Raw genomic sequence first — 13,258 nt, 5'->3', positions numbered from 1 at the left:
ACATGCATAGATGTAAAGCTATACCCCCCCCCCCTCCGCCCCCCCGTCTCTCTTTGTCCCTCTTCCTCCCTATTCGAAACACAATTTCTTCTCCTCCTCCTCCTATGGTTTATCCTGCTGTGAACATCCTGAAGTTCGCTATCGGTTCAGTTGGACATAAGGACTTGGGCAAGACTGAACGTGGACTAACCGGATGATTATCCATCTATGCCAGCTCGCTCCCCAATTTCTGACTGGGTGTCGCTGAGTGTGAATGTGGGTGCTTGTGTGTTTGTGATAGCGTTGTCTGCATGTATCTGCACCCCTCCGCTTATCTCCTCCCTTGGATTATATATTTGTATCCGTGTTATTGAGAGTGCAACTTCATGGGGTCTGTTTTCCTCCATTTCGTCACCTTTTCCTTTCATCTCTTCTTAACGTCTGGCATTGTTGGGAACCTTTCTATCTTGTGCTACCGATGCCTATCACACGGTTAACCCTCAATGAGCCATAAAGGACAAGAGGGAAGTATGAGCGAGTGTTCGGGGGCAGCTGTATCTGGGGTGGTGATCCTGGAGGAACCTGAAGGTTCAGGGACTTCAGCGGGCCACGGGGAGGAACAGGCCCAGGATCAGGGTCCGCTTCGTTGTGGTGTTTGGCCACGCCAACAGACATGGCTTTGTGTGGTCCCCTTGCTAATTGGATTCATAGGCCTTGGATTGAGTCTGATGTTGCTAAAATGGATTGTTGTCGGAACAGTGCGGGATTATATGCCAACAGATTTGGTGGATGCTAACAGAATAGGTCAGGATCCTATTTTCCTCTCCAAGCCAAGCGGGATTCCCAAAAGTCCAGATTCTACGACTACAACTACCACTCCAACAGTTAATGGTGGGAACTCTACACCAAGAACTGTAACTGTTGCGAAAGGTAGAACTCGTTCCACTGCTACTACCACCACTATACACCCTAGAGGGGGTGGAGCCTCGGGAAGCCAAGTAACCCCTCGGAATCCTGTAAATCGAAATGGACGTGGACCTTCAGGTTTTACTACTACAACTTCGGCGGCGAGGACAACCTTCATAATCGGAGTGGCAACATCCAGCTCATCTCCGTCCAACCCAACTGTACTCCATGACTCTACGCAGATGTGGACCCTGGAGCACACTACCACTGAGACGGTCTCCACTACGCTCACCACGCGGTCTCACAGCCACCACAAAACACGTGAGTCACCCATAAATTTAATACTGAAAAACTTGAAAGTGATTTGTTGTGAGTTTGCTTGGGTTTGACAAATCTGCTATGAGATTCACTCAGGGCATTCTACAGGTGTTTTGGCTGCTTAAGTGTGAGAGGTTTGTCTGCTTGTTGGTCTTTTGTCATCAAGACAGGACAATTTTGATTTCATGTTGACATTTATGAGATGTTACAGTTTATTTAGAGAATTTGGTTTTCCATTGATAGGTATTGCTCTCAAAATCAAAATTTTACATCTGACACTGCAGTTTGAGAATTATAGAGGAGTGATCAATAGCATCGATTGGTATAGTAAGGCTATATATGAATTGCAGGACTCCATCTTCAGCTGTGGTTGGTTGAACTCTTGTTTCTTTCCAACATCCTGTACTGGTGGTATTGTAGGTAGTACTGTGACATCCTTCTCAGCAACGTGAAAAATCATGTTACACAGTAGTTTCAACTTAGTGTAACATTAGCTAAATAATACAAACAATTGGTTAAGTTGTTTATCCTCCAGTCACCTGCAATATGATCAACAAGGTGATTAGTATTATTGGGCACAATATCACTAGATGTAAGGGAAGTTTGTGTATAGAAGATTTATCATGGATACATTTGATTCTAAAATGTCCCTTTGGGTTTTGGAAATGACAAAGACTCAACTCTTGCAGAATTGACTTAATTTACAATGCTGTAAACATATTATTTATACTCATTGTCTTGCCCCATTTGCATGCATGCACTCATATGTACACTAAGTGGTGGTGTTGCTGCAACCTTGAAGCTACAAAAATGTCGTGCTGAAGTGGTGTATCCCCCCTTTAAGCCTCCAACTCTGTCATGGTTATCAGATTAACTGAGCAGTTGCTCCAGCTTGACTGAATTGAAAATAACAAACAAACAATAAAACGTGTCTTTGTCCATGTCTTATGGATATCTGATTCATTCAGTTTTGTTTTTACCATCACTGTCCTTGACTCATTCCACAATGGCAAACAGGATATCGATCAGTGCTACAGGGAAAGAGACACAAACACACATATACGTAGATATGTATGTAGGCACACACACACGGCATCCATGATGAATCCGTCTACTCTCAAAATGGTGCAATTTATGTGCTGGACTTCCCTTTGCTTGTGATGTTGCTGTCTCTGATCCTGGTGTAAGCTTACATGGGGGGGGGTATTTTTAACTGTAACATCATCTCTGTGTGTTCCAGTACGCTCACAAGCGCACAGAAGAAAGAGAAGTCAGCGTGCATTTACTATTCCTTTCATCATCAAATTCAATTGAATATCATTGTCACATTTCCATAGCCATGACGTGATAGTGCATATTGTAAAGCTCTGGATCAATTGAATAAGATCCAGGCACTTGCTGGATGCGAGGAATTAATTGGCTCTGACCTAAGTGGCCTTGTAATGACATTTAAGCTTGAGCATTGTTACTGTCACTCAACATTTTGTTTGTTGTAATGTGTGGTTTAAATGGCTGTCACCATTTATTAAATCACCTATAATTGCATGAAGGCAGCATAGAATTGACAAACAAAATTGCTGTGATTTCTGGCGCGAGTGACTGCGAAGGTGCAGCCGTTTGTTTTCTATCCATGATCATCAAACTGTCCCCAGACCCCACTAGAAACCAAAGGAATGTACCCTCTGTTAATTAGAAACATGGAGGAGGGGCGGGGCGGGGTGTATCATTTCATTATCAGGACGAAAAATGGGGGCTATTCATCATCATCTCTTAATTTATTAATTAACCATTAAAAAAGAATGCCATCTCTCCAGCAAGTGCCCCTGAACACCATTAAGCCCTGTTGATAGATTTCCCGGGGAAAATGTCAGTCGTTCTCCAGCTCGCATGAGAAAGTTCTGTCGCTAAAGAATAGCCAAATCGTTCGATAATCCTAAACACCCTTCACCCTCCCACCCCCCTCTATTTTACCACCCACATGCTGCTTTGATTTGAAAAGGCCATCATTTTCACATTAACTATCCATTATGTGCGGATGTTTTAAGGAAAGCTTGCCATCTTGGCCTCCTTGTCAATGCTGTCACTGCCTTTGTAGGTCACAAAATTAAGATGGACAGATTTTATCTGACACTAGCGCTTTCACTGGCCTGCTTGGTCTATAGAAGGTGCTGCCCAGTGTAATTTCCCACTCAGCCGTTTCCTTTCCTTTCAAAATCATCAGCTGTAAGTGAGAAATGAGAAGTTCTTGGGTAATTTACATGGCTTCTTATTAGTTTGCAATATTATATTTTTTTGAGAAACAGTTTGTTTGCCGTAGTGAATGGCTGACTGTGCAGCTGAGCATCGTTGATATTAGGTGACATTCTAGCTCGTCTAACCATCACAAAAAAAAAATATATATATATATATAATTTTAGGCATCCTTCTTCGAGGAAAAGTCATATTGAAAGCATGACTGACAAATCTGAATCTGTTCGCTGTTACAGAGTCCCTAAGATATCCCGCTGAGCTGCAAAATGAAGCGAACTCATGGGAGAGATGATTGCATTATAGGCAGCCAAGTGACCTCTGCACTGTCAGGTTAAAATGTCAGGTGATGCCTCAGCAATAATGTCACTTGGATCAAGAGAACTGGAAGTCAGATCCATGCCCTTGCTTGCCACCCCTTTTAAGCTTACAAGTAACAGTCAGTAATGCAGTGATGCATCATATAAACTGCAATAGAGATTAAAAAGCAGAGAACAGCTATTTTATGAGGCAGCGATGACTAAATCCTTAGAAATTATGTATTTACGAGAAGGCCCTGAGGTGGTACTGGCTGTATGACACACTCCTTAAAAAAAAAGAATTCTTGAGAAGATCCATAAGATCTCTTTATGCAGTTTTAAGTTCCTTTTCTCCATTCACTGGGATTAGGTTTCAGTAAAACAGTGGCCCTGAAACTTAAATCCAGATTAACAGGCCATCACCATGACTGTGGAAGCGACAGAATTACATTAGTCCTCCTATCACTCACACGTACACACACACACACACGCTCTCTCTACATGGGTTTACAAGCAGCCACACGGTTGGAGGATTGTTTTGATAAATGGTCTTTGGCGTGTTGTTTTTCATTAAATGACGCAGCTATGACATGTTTAAGAGGGCGTTTTCTCTCACAGTGGCGCTTCACAGTCCCTCAGGGGAGACCTTAGGAAAATGGTCTTTGCTCATATTCACAGCAGTGACGCGACAGTCACAAACAATAAAGTTTTGTCGCTGCCTATGTAAGTACTCTTGTGCAAAGGAGTTGCATCTTTTTTTGTGTTACATTCAAGGCATGTCATGCTGACTCGTAGGCTTTAGCAAAACTTCCCTGTGAATTAGTTTATGGTAAAGTCACAATGCTTTAGATACCACAAAGGAAACGTGATAGATGAAGGCTGCACTTTCATTCTGGCTGCAGCACCACAATACATATTTCAATCACACAAAATTTACTGTTCCCTTCTCTCTCCTTGGATAAAAATCAGTTCTTTCCTCCAGCCTGAAACCTTTATGAGGACATGATTCTTTATGAGCAGAGCACTTCTCAGACAGCATCGCGGTTGGTATTCTTTGAAATATTTGATGATTTGATAGTAACGGCAGCGATTGATTTGGATTTAACTAGCAGTTTTTTATGTCTCTCTACCAAGGCCTACAATTCACTACTCTTTAATTGTGGTGTCCAAGTGCAATATAAACACTGTATTGTCTGATTAAGTTTTGAGGTTAGTCAAAGTGTTGAAAAAGCCTGTATTTCATAAAGGTAGACCTCCATATCTCCTAGGTTCTATAATAATGAAATAAGGAATACACTCAGCCTGCGTTAAGAAACAGGGACTTAAAAAGAGCTGTCGGAGCTCCTGTAATTATGTCATTCCCCAACAAAGCAGCCTCAGCCACGCCTCTAGTCATGCCCCAAGCCCAGCCCAGCTGGTTCTTGGATCCTCCATTTGACCTTGAAGGATTTTTTTTTTCTTTGTTTCACTGATTCACTTACAAAGATTTACTCTTTCTTCTGAATAGCTCACTAAACTTTATTTACGAAAGCTCCAGGAATGAGATTCAGTTTGTTATTTTTTCTCTCTTTTTTTATGCCAAAGGTATATCTTTTTGTGAATATAAACATCAAAACTTAATATAAAACAAAGGAGAACAGTGAAATATAGGACCTTTAAATTCAAATGTTACTGGATTGCCTCCGGTGCTCCATCCGCACATTAATGATGTTTTCAGTCAATCATTTTCTCTATCACTAATGAATAAAGACCCCAAATTAAGCAATAACTAACTTGGGCTTTCATCACTGCTGGCCATTACAGAGGGCATCAGTGTACATGTTTGTGTTGCGCTAATCATCTCATATGGAGAGATGTTCAGTTTTAAACCAGATTTTGGGTTTTAAACCAGATTGTAGAGTTCACATTCTTTACACTTGGATTTGTTTTTTTGTGAGCTGCTTAGTGACAAGTTCCCCTACGGGTTTTTTCCCTTCCCCACTATATGTTCATGTCTGTATAGTGGACTCACAGGCTCACAACAGCAAGTCCATGTGTGTCTATATGCAATACTTGTGACGCAGCTGTGACACCGTGCGTGCATGCATACACGGACAGCTGCCTCATCCTTGAATCCCTCAAAGGAAATGCAGCTGAAAGAGCTTTTAAGGACAAGATTACAGTTTTTGAGGAAAGGAATTTGTGGAAGTGATAACTGAAACATAATATTACTTCATGGCAATTCATTTTCATCGTTGGAGTGTTGTGTTACGCCTGGGATCTCATGATATGCACAGGACTCACCAGAGTCTCCATAAAGTGGCTCCTCAGATGGCGTCAACAAACCTAGGTCTGTGTATTGTAATGATCAGTTAATTCACCTTAAGGTTGGGCTAATAAAGATTGCATGACTGTTGTCCTCGGGGAAAACATTTTATTTTTTTTTTATGCTTTTACTGAGACAACACAGAAAGGGAATTATGATAAAGATAATAAAGGTATTAAATGTATTTTCTTTCCATTTCCCAATACACTTCAATATAATCTGACAGATTTTGACAATGATTTCACCCCTGATGGTCATTCAATCAAATACAAGTCTGATGGCTCCTCACCATTGTCATCACTTTCCGGCCTGAGGGCCTAAGCCCACTTTTTTTATACAATCCATGGTTGTCCTACACTTGATTGACAGCCCATCAGTGAGCTGATGAACGTTCAGTGAACGTTCTGGGTGGGGGGAAGGGTACATCCTGGACAGGTCCCATTCAAATTAATAGGAAACAGTGTCCAAACTTTGGACTGTTAGCGTACATTAATCTAAACTACATTAGTAAAGATTCAAGATATAACCACTACACTGCCGTGCTGCCCTGAGGTCCAGACCACAGGTTGGAAATGGCTGGAGTGGTTGATGGAAATGTTAATGCACTTTATAAATGCAGTCCATTTAACAACTTCCACTGATGCAAAATTGTCTGATTCCAATCACAAATTGGCTTGCAACACACCCACCATCAGGGTCATGAGGGGAACATGTCTCTTCCCATGCATCTAAATGATAAATACCAATGTTTCCCTTATGTTCTGCTTCAATCCACTGCCCAAAAAACCAATAACCACTGAAATTAGTTATTCCTAAAATATCCAGGCATTCCTGAACTTCTAACACTTGGGTTAATGAGTCAGTGCACTTGTTGAGACCATGAACTCAATGCAACACAAACCTGTCATACCGACCCTGATGAGTAATTTAATTTGGTGGTAGATGGCGTGAGAATTAAGTTGAACAGCACATCGATTCATTCTGATGAAACGTCTTGCAGGGAGATGAGTGATAAAATATGTATGATGTAAAAGAGAAACATGTTCAATATGTAGAGGAAAGTGTAAATAATTGAAGATGGTCCTTTGACGAATTATCCTACGAAGAGCTATTCCCCGTGCATACATGATTGTTCAGCAAATGAAAGTGTTGAGTGCATTCATTTCCCAAGCTGGGTGAGATCGCTTTTTTTTTTTTTTTTCTGGAGAGAAAAATAAAGCTGTGAAAGGTGTTATTTTCTCAGATTTTAGGTTAAAATTCTCCATCATTCTCTTCTGGTACTGTCTCTCCTTTCCTCCCCTCTCCCCTCCCCGATCATAAGCTATCAGCTTGGTGCAGAGATGATGATTAAGAAGACTGGTTAAATGCCGCCTCCAAATTCAGTGGAGCTTTTAATAATGAATTCACATTTAAACTGCTTTGATTAGATGAGGTTTGCCACCATTTTATTAGAGCCAGTGGCAGGGAAGGTAGCTGACAAGATGTAAGAGCACTTAATTCTGTTTCTGGGACTCACCTGCTCTGTGTCGACTCTCCAGAGGAGGCTGCCACCTGCCAGCTACAGTAACTGCTCCGGTGTCTCCGTCCTCTGAGTTGTGGGCGTCTGATTGCTGATCTGAAACTCTGCCACCGATATCACAAGCTGGAACTCCTTTTTTATTTATTACCAGAATTGGAGTAATGCAATTACTCTTTTAGCAATGGGCTCTCTCATAACATAACCTCTTAAAGGTCCTACATTTCCCAGTGTTTTATTTCAAGGCTTGGCTGTTATTTGATCTGATTTTTTTACAAGGTTAGATGGGGTGTATTGCTGGGCTGGACCTTGGTAACTGGTTTGTTGGGACATCACAAAGTTACCGAGGTTTAAGGCTCAGTATGTGAATGAAGGTTTCATATTTTTCTGGGTCATGAGCGGTGTGATACTTTGACTTTATTGATGTATAAGCTAGACCTGATCAATAAAGGCAAGGAAAGCTCACTTTATAAAATATGACACCTTTATTTATTTTTTTTTAATTTCCTTATTTTTCATTGTTTTGGTTGGCATTAACAGATATTATCACATGGGGTGAAATACAACATAATGACAATAGTGTAGTCAAAGCCATCACTGCACTGTTTATGTCACTACGAAACTCTGGTTAATGCTCCTGCATTTGGCCAGTTACTGTCAGTGAGCAAGTAATCCATAAATATCTTGTCTACACTCAGAGAGTTTTCATAAATTGACATAAATGAAGCACAGAAACGATCATTTTGTTTCCAGAATTTGTGTAATACATTGCAGCATACAATATATAATCACATATTGACTTTTCATAGGTTATTAAATAAGAGAGGCAATAAAATCCACCAGCTTCTTTCACGCCCCAACTTTCCTCCCCTATTTTATTAAATCCGCTGGCCTACAGCAGCGAACCGTTTAACACAAGTAAGCGAATAAATATCTGACTGTTACGAGTTCAACCATAGCCAACAGCCACTGCTCTGGTACAGATTGTTTCTCTGTTGTTATTTCAAAGCAGAAGTTTGGGTCATAACAAATGGGAGAAAGAAAAACTAAAGCTCCGCAGCTGAGTTGGGCATGCAGCAGGAAAATGACTATCTCCTGGAAACCCTGCCTTCTAGAGATGAGGTTTTTGGGAAAAATGCTCACGGGCAATGTCAGTGACTGCCACAAAAACATTTAGTTATGGCAGCAACACATCATATCTCATGGCAATGTGTTCATGAGGCGATTAGGGAAATTGTCACGGCCCTGGCCATATCATTTGTTCCCTGTGTTTTTTCCCTGTCCTATTTCCCCTCCCCCTGTCTGTCTCTGTCTGTCTCTGTCTATGCTGTGGGCGTGGCAACTCCCTCTCTCCCCTGGGCTCCTAATTGCATCATTCAACTCACCTGTTCCCTGCTGCTCACCTGAGATCCATCCTGTATCAACCCTGCAGTTTAAAACACCGGCGCTCTCCTCCAATCTTTGCCAGATTATTGTATCTACCACTGTGGATCTCCTACCTGCCTGCCTCTCTGCTTCCAGCCAGCTAAAGTCCTCCACCCTCATCTCTGTACCTTGGCCATCAACCTAATCCCCTCAGCCTCCATCCCACAGACATCTTCCCCCTCCTGCTACATTCATCATTCCTGCAATAAACTCCCATTCTTTCCTCCCCGCACTCCAGTTGTCTGCTATCCCTAGATGACATTCTGATTTTCAACCGGAGAATGGAGGAGCACATTCAACATGTCCGCCAGGTGTTGCAACGTCTTCAGGAGAACAAGTTGTACGTTAAGGCAGAGAAATGTGAGTTTCATGTCAGTTCAGTGAGCTTTCTGGGGTACATCATTGAAGGTGGGCAGGTGAAGACAGATCCTGACAAGATTCAGGCAGTGGCAGCATGGCCAACACCCACTTCTGTGAAGCAGCTTCAACGGTTCCTGGGCTTTGCTAATTTCTACCGACGCTTCATTAGAGACTGCAGTCGTGTAGCCGCACCCCTAACCAAGCTCACCTCCCCTGCTGTACCCTTCTCTTGGACTGCAGATGCTCCTTTGTTGTGGCAGCTATTATGTGGGAGATTGAGTCCAAAGAAGCACAGCGCACCCAGCCTGATCCAGGTAACGGACCCCCTAATTGTGTTTTTGTGCCTAACGTTGTCCGTTCCCAGGTTCTCCAGTGGGGTCACTCTTGTTTTACTGTTTTCCTGGAATTGGCCATCCTCTCTCTCTCTCCTGAAGAGACGCTTCTTGTGGCCCACCATGGCCTGCACTGTGTGCTCGGAAAGGCCAGCCACCGCCCTCCAGCTGGTCTGCTCCACCCACTGCCAATACCTGGCCATCCGTGGTCCCAAAAAATGCTCTCGATTTTGTCACTGGGTTACCCCCGTCTGAAGGTAACACAACCATACTCACAATTATTGACCGTTTCTCAAAGGCTGTGCATTTTGTGCCCCTACCTAAACTCCCCACAGCCCTCAACTTCAGAGCTACTGGTCCATCATGCTTTTTGTCTCCATGGCATCCCCTTGGCCATAGTGTCAGACAGAGGCCCACAGTTCATCTCTCAGGTGTGGAAGTCATTCTGTCAAGCTCTTGGAGCATCAGTGAGTCTAATCTGGTTTTCATCCCCAGACTCATGGTCAAACTGAGCGTGCTAATCAGGACCTGGAAGCTACCCTCCACTGTGTGGTTGCAGAAAAATCCCTCTTCCTGGAGCTCACATCTTCCCTGGGTTGAATATGCCCACAACTCGCTGACCTGCACTGCAACTGGTATGTCCCCTTTTGAGAGTTCTCTAACAACCCCCGTTGTTCTCAGTTCAGGAAGAGGAAGTTTCTGTGCCTTCAGTACAGGCTCACCTCCGTTGCTGCCACAGGATCTGGAATAGAATCCCAGCTCCCATGTATCAGCCAGGTCAGAAAATGTGGTTATCTGCTAGACACATTCCATTAAAGATTGATTCCAAGAAACTCTCACGACGCTACATTGGCCCTTATGAGATCGAATCTGCCATCAATCCATCTGTTAAACTGAAGTTGCCCAGATCTGAGGATTCATCCCACCTTTCATGTCTCTCAGTTAAAACCAATCTCTCTCAGCCCCCTGTGCCCTCCAGCCGATCCCCCTCCACCCATGTCATGGAGGATCGTCCGGCAACTGCTTGATGTTCGCTGCTGTGGTTGGGGATATCAGTACCTGGTAGACTGGGAGGGGTACGGTCCTGAGGAACGTTGCTGGATCCTGCTCTCATCAGGGATTTCCAGGGCATGGCGACTCCCTCTCTCCCCTGGGCTCCTAATTGCATCATTCAACTCACCTGTTCCCTGCTGCTCACCTGAGATCCATCAAGTATCAACACCGGCGCTCTTCACCAGATCGTTGTATCTACCACTGTGGATCTCCTACCTGCCTGCCTCTCTGCCACACTTCCAGCCAGCTAAAGTCCTCCACCCTCATCTCTGTACCTTGGCCATCAACCTAATCCCCTCAGCCTCCATCCCACGGACGTCTTCCCCCTCCTGCTACATTCATCATTCCTGCAATAAACTGCCATTCTTTCCTCCCCGCACTCCGGTTGTCTGTTCTGCATTTGGGTCCTCCTCATTGATTATAACAGAAATGTATCGGTCTGGGTAATTATATGAAATGTTGACTGAAACTCAATGTGTACCTTAACAAGTAACTAAACGTGGGCTCTTCTTCTCACCTTAAACAAAGTTTTTAATTATCTAAAACTCAGCACAGATTTGATGTTAAAAAAAAAAAATCCAATCCAAGTAACACCCCTGCTCTTGACTCTGCTACTGAGGTTAAAGCTATGTTAAATTCATTCAATACAATCAAAATGCAAATTCCTCTTTGGGTCAAATTGCATTTAAAAGGGTTTAGGGTTACAAATGCATAGCTGCACAGAAGCCCTCCAATTCTGAAAGATAAAGTTAGAAATAGTTCAATAATTCAACGTTGCATCGGCTTCAGATGAACTTACATGAATGGCAGTAGATTGTTTGATATTTTTGGTTTCATGTTTCAAACAAAACATTCATCCATGATGCTCTCTCCCCTGCCTGATGCTCATTATGCAGCAGCCAGCTGGTAGTAAACAATGCTATTAGCAGGCATAAAATGCATAGACAGTCTTCATTTAACCACAGCGGGCACAGAGCAGTAGTGAAAACGGTTCAGGACTGTACCAGCGCTAGTCGTTTCTTTCTGTGGCTGAGCTGCATGTTTCAAAATTTTCCTTCCCTATCCTGCCATCCCTTTCTCTCTCTTGCACTCTCTCTGTGTGTCTCACTGCCTGTCTCAAGGTCAGCTTGTCTGATTCATTTTACCGATGCTTTGTTGATGTAGGCTGGACCAAGTGGAGTGTCATTAAGAGTTGTGTACAAGGGAACTGTCAAGTCTTTTTTTTTTTTTTTTTCCCCCGACATTTACATTTTGCACTGAAAATAAAGAATAAAAGTGAAAGGTACATCCACCTGAGCCAGGATGAATACAGCTGAGCCTGTCATGGTTGAAAGTACATATACTCGTGTACTGGACTTGTGATTCTGCCTGTGATTCTACTTCTGCTTGTCATCATGGAGCATCTAAGATGCAATGTCGCTCTAATCAATTACAACATTTAAACACTGATAATGTGTCAGTGATCATAAGCCAATAAACCATCAACTATATCTCCATATGGATTTTTAATAAATCATGCAGAAATTGTAAAATATGGGACCTTTATGTAAGAAACCCTCCGCCATTGATGTTGTGGCTCTTCGCTGTTTGTGTAAATGATTTTTTCGAAATGTGGAGCAACTTCAGATAATCAAATCAATCTGTTTCCTGGCCATTAATTTTGACATCAGCAGCACCAGAAGTTTTCTCCCTTTTGGTTACTTATAGATAATAATCCTTTGTGTGTGGGTGTGTCAGTGTTGTGGCGGCACATTGTTCATGCACATTACATGAGTCGCCCAACCATCCGATGCTCTGCACAAGCTATTGATCCAAGTGTGATTGTATCCCAGTCTTTTGCCACTCAGCAGTTTAGCAGGCAGGCCTGCATATGGGCGTGGGTTCTGATTATCCCAAGCTTGCTGCATTTTACCGCTGCTATTTTTAGCTTCAAAGGCTGCTGCCAGATTCTGTCTGAGAGGCTCCAGTGCTGGCTTTTCTGGTGGAGTCCTGACATCGCTGGAGGAAATAGAACAAAAAGGCACGGAGGAGACAGTCAAGATGGTAACTTCAGTGGCAGTGCAGGATGGCTTTATTTTGGGTACATTATAGTTATGGGAGGATTTAGCATGTTAAGCTCTGTGGAAAAAAAAATATTCCCTGTCTTGTCTTTGCTTATTTTTAGAAAAGCTTCCATTGTTCTGTGTCTTATTATGCTAAGTATCAGCAATTGGAGGACTCAATAATGTGAGTCTAAAGATGTGGGGGCAAAATTCCAAGAAATCGGAGCTGTTAAACCACACATTACTTATGTTACCACACAGGAGGTTTCCTGGGGAGACAGCCAGCTTCCTCGAAGGTCGCTATCACCTTGATGGGAAAAACACCTCTTTAACACACACACAGCTCTGTTGGTCATTTCAGCTCATCCTTGGGGAAGACGTTTACATCATTTGTTTTTTGGAGCGTGACATTGAGGGAACTTGTGCTTATGTGTGTATCTTACACAATCCATAGATTCAGTTATGAGCTCTGTTTA

At 42.8% G+C, this 13,258-nt stretch overlaps 1 protein-coding gene across 1 annotated transcript in view; it reads left to right on the top strand.

Annotated features, from left to right (window-relative positions):
• Window positions 1–482: 482 nt before the first annotated feature.
• The window catches only part of nrg3a (neuregulin 3a), a 357,673-nt gene continuing 344,897 nt past the window's right edge, over window positions 483–13,258 (top strand). Inside the window, exon 1 of the mRNA XM_029521625.1 lies at window positions 483–1,206. Within this exon, the coding sequence (XP_029377485.1) occupies window positions 483–1,206 (724 nt within the window). The remainder of the gene's footprint in view (window positions 1,207–13,258) is intronic.

Source organism: Echeneis naucrates, chromosome 15, assembly GCF_900963305.1.
Source record: "Echeneis naucrates chromosome 15, fEcheNa1.1, whole genome shotgun sequence".
NCBI classification, from domain to species: domain Eukaryota; kingdom Metazoa; phylum Chordata; class Actinopteri; order Carangiformes; family Echeneidae; genus Echeneis; species Echeneis naucrates.
The sequence above is the reverse complement of the archived record's forward strand: the minus strand, read 5'-3'. Positions and strand labels throughout refer to the sequence as shown.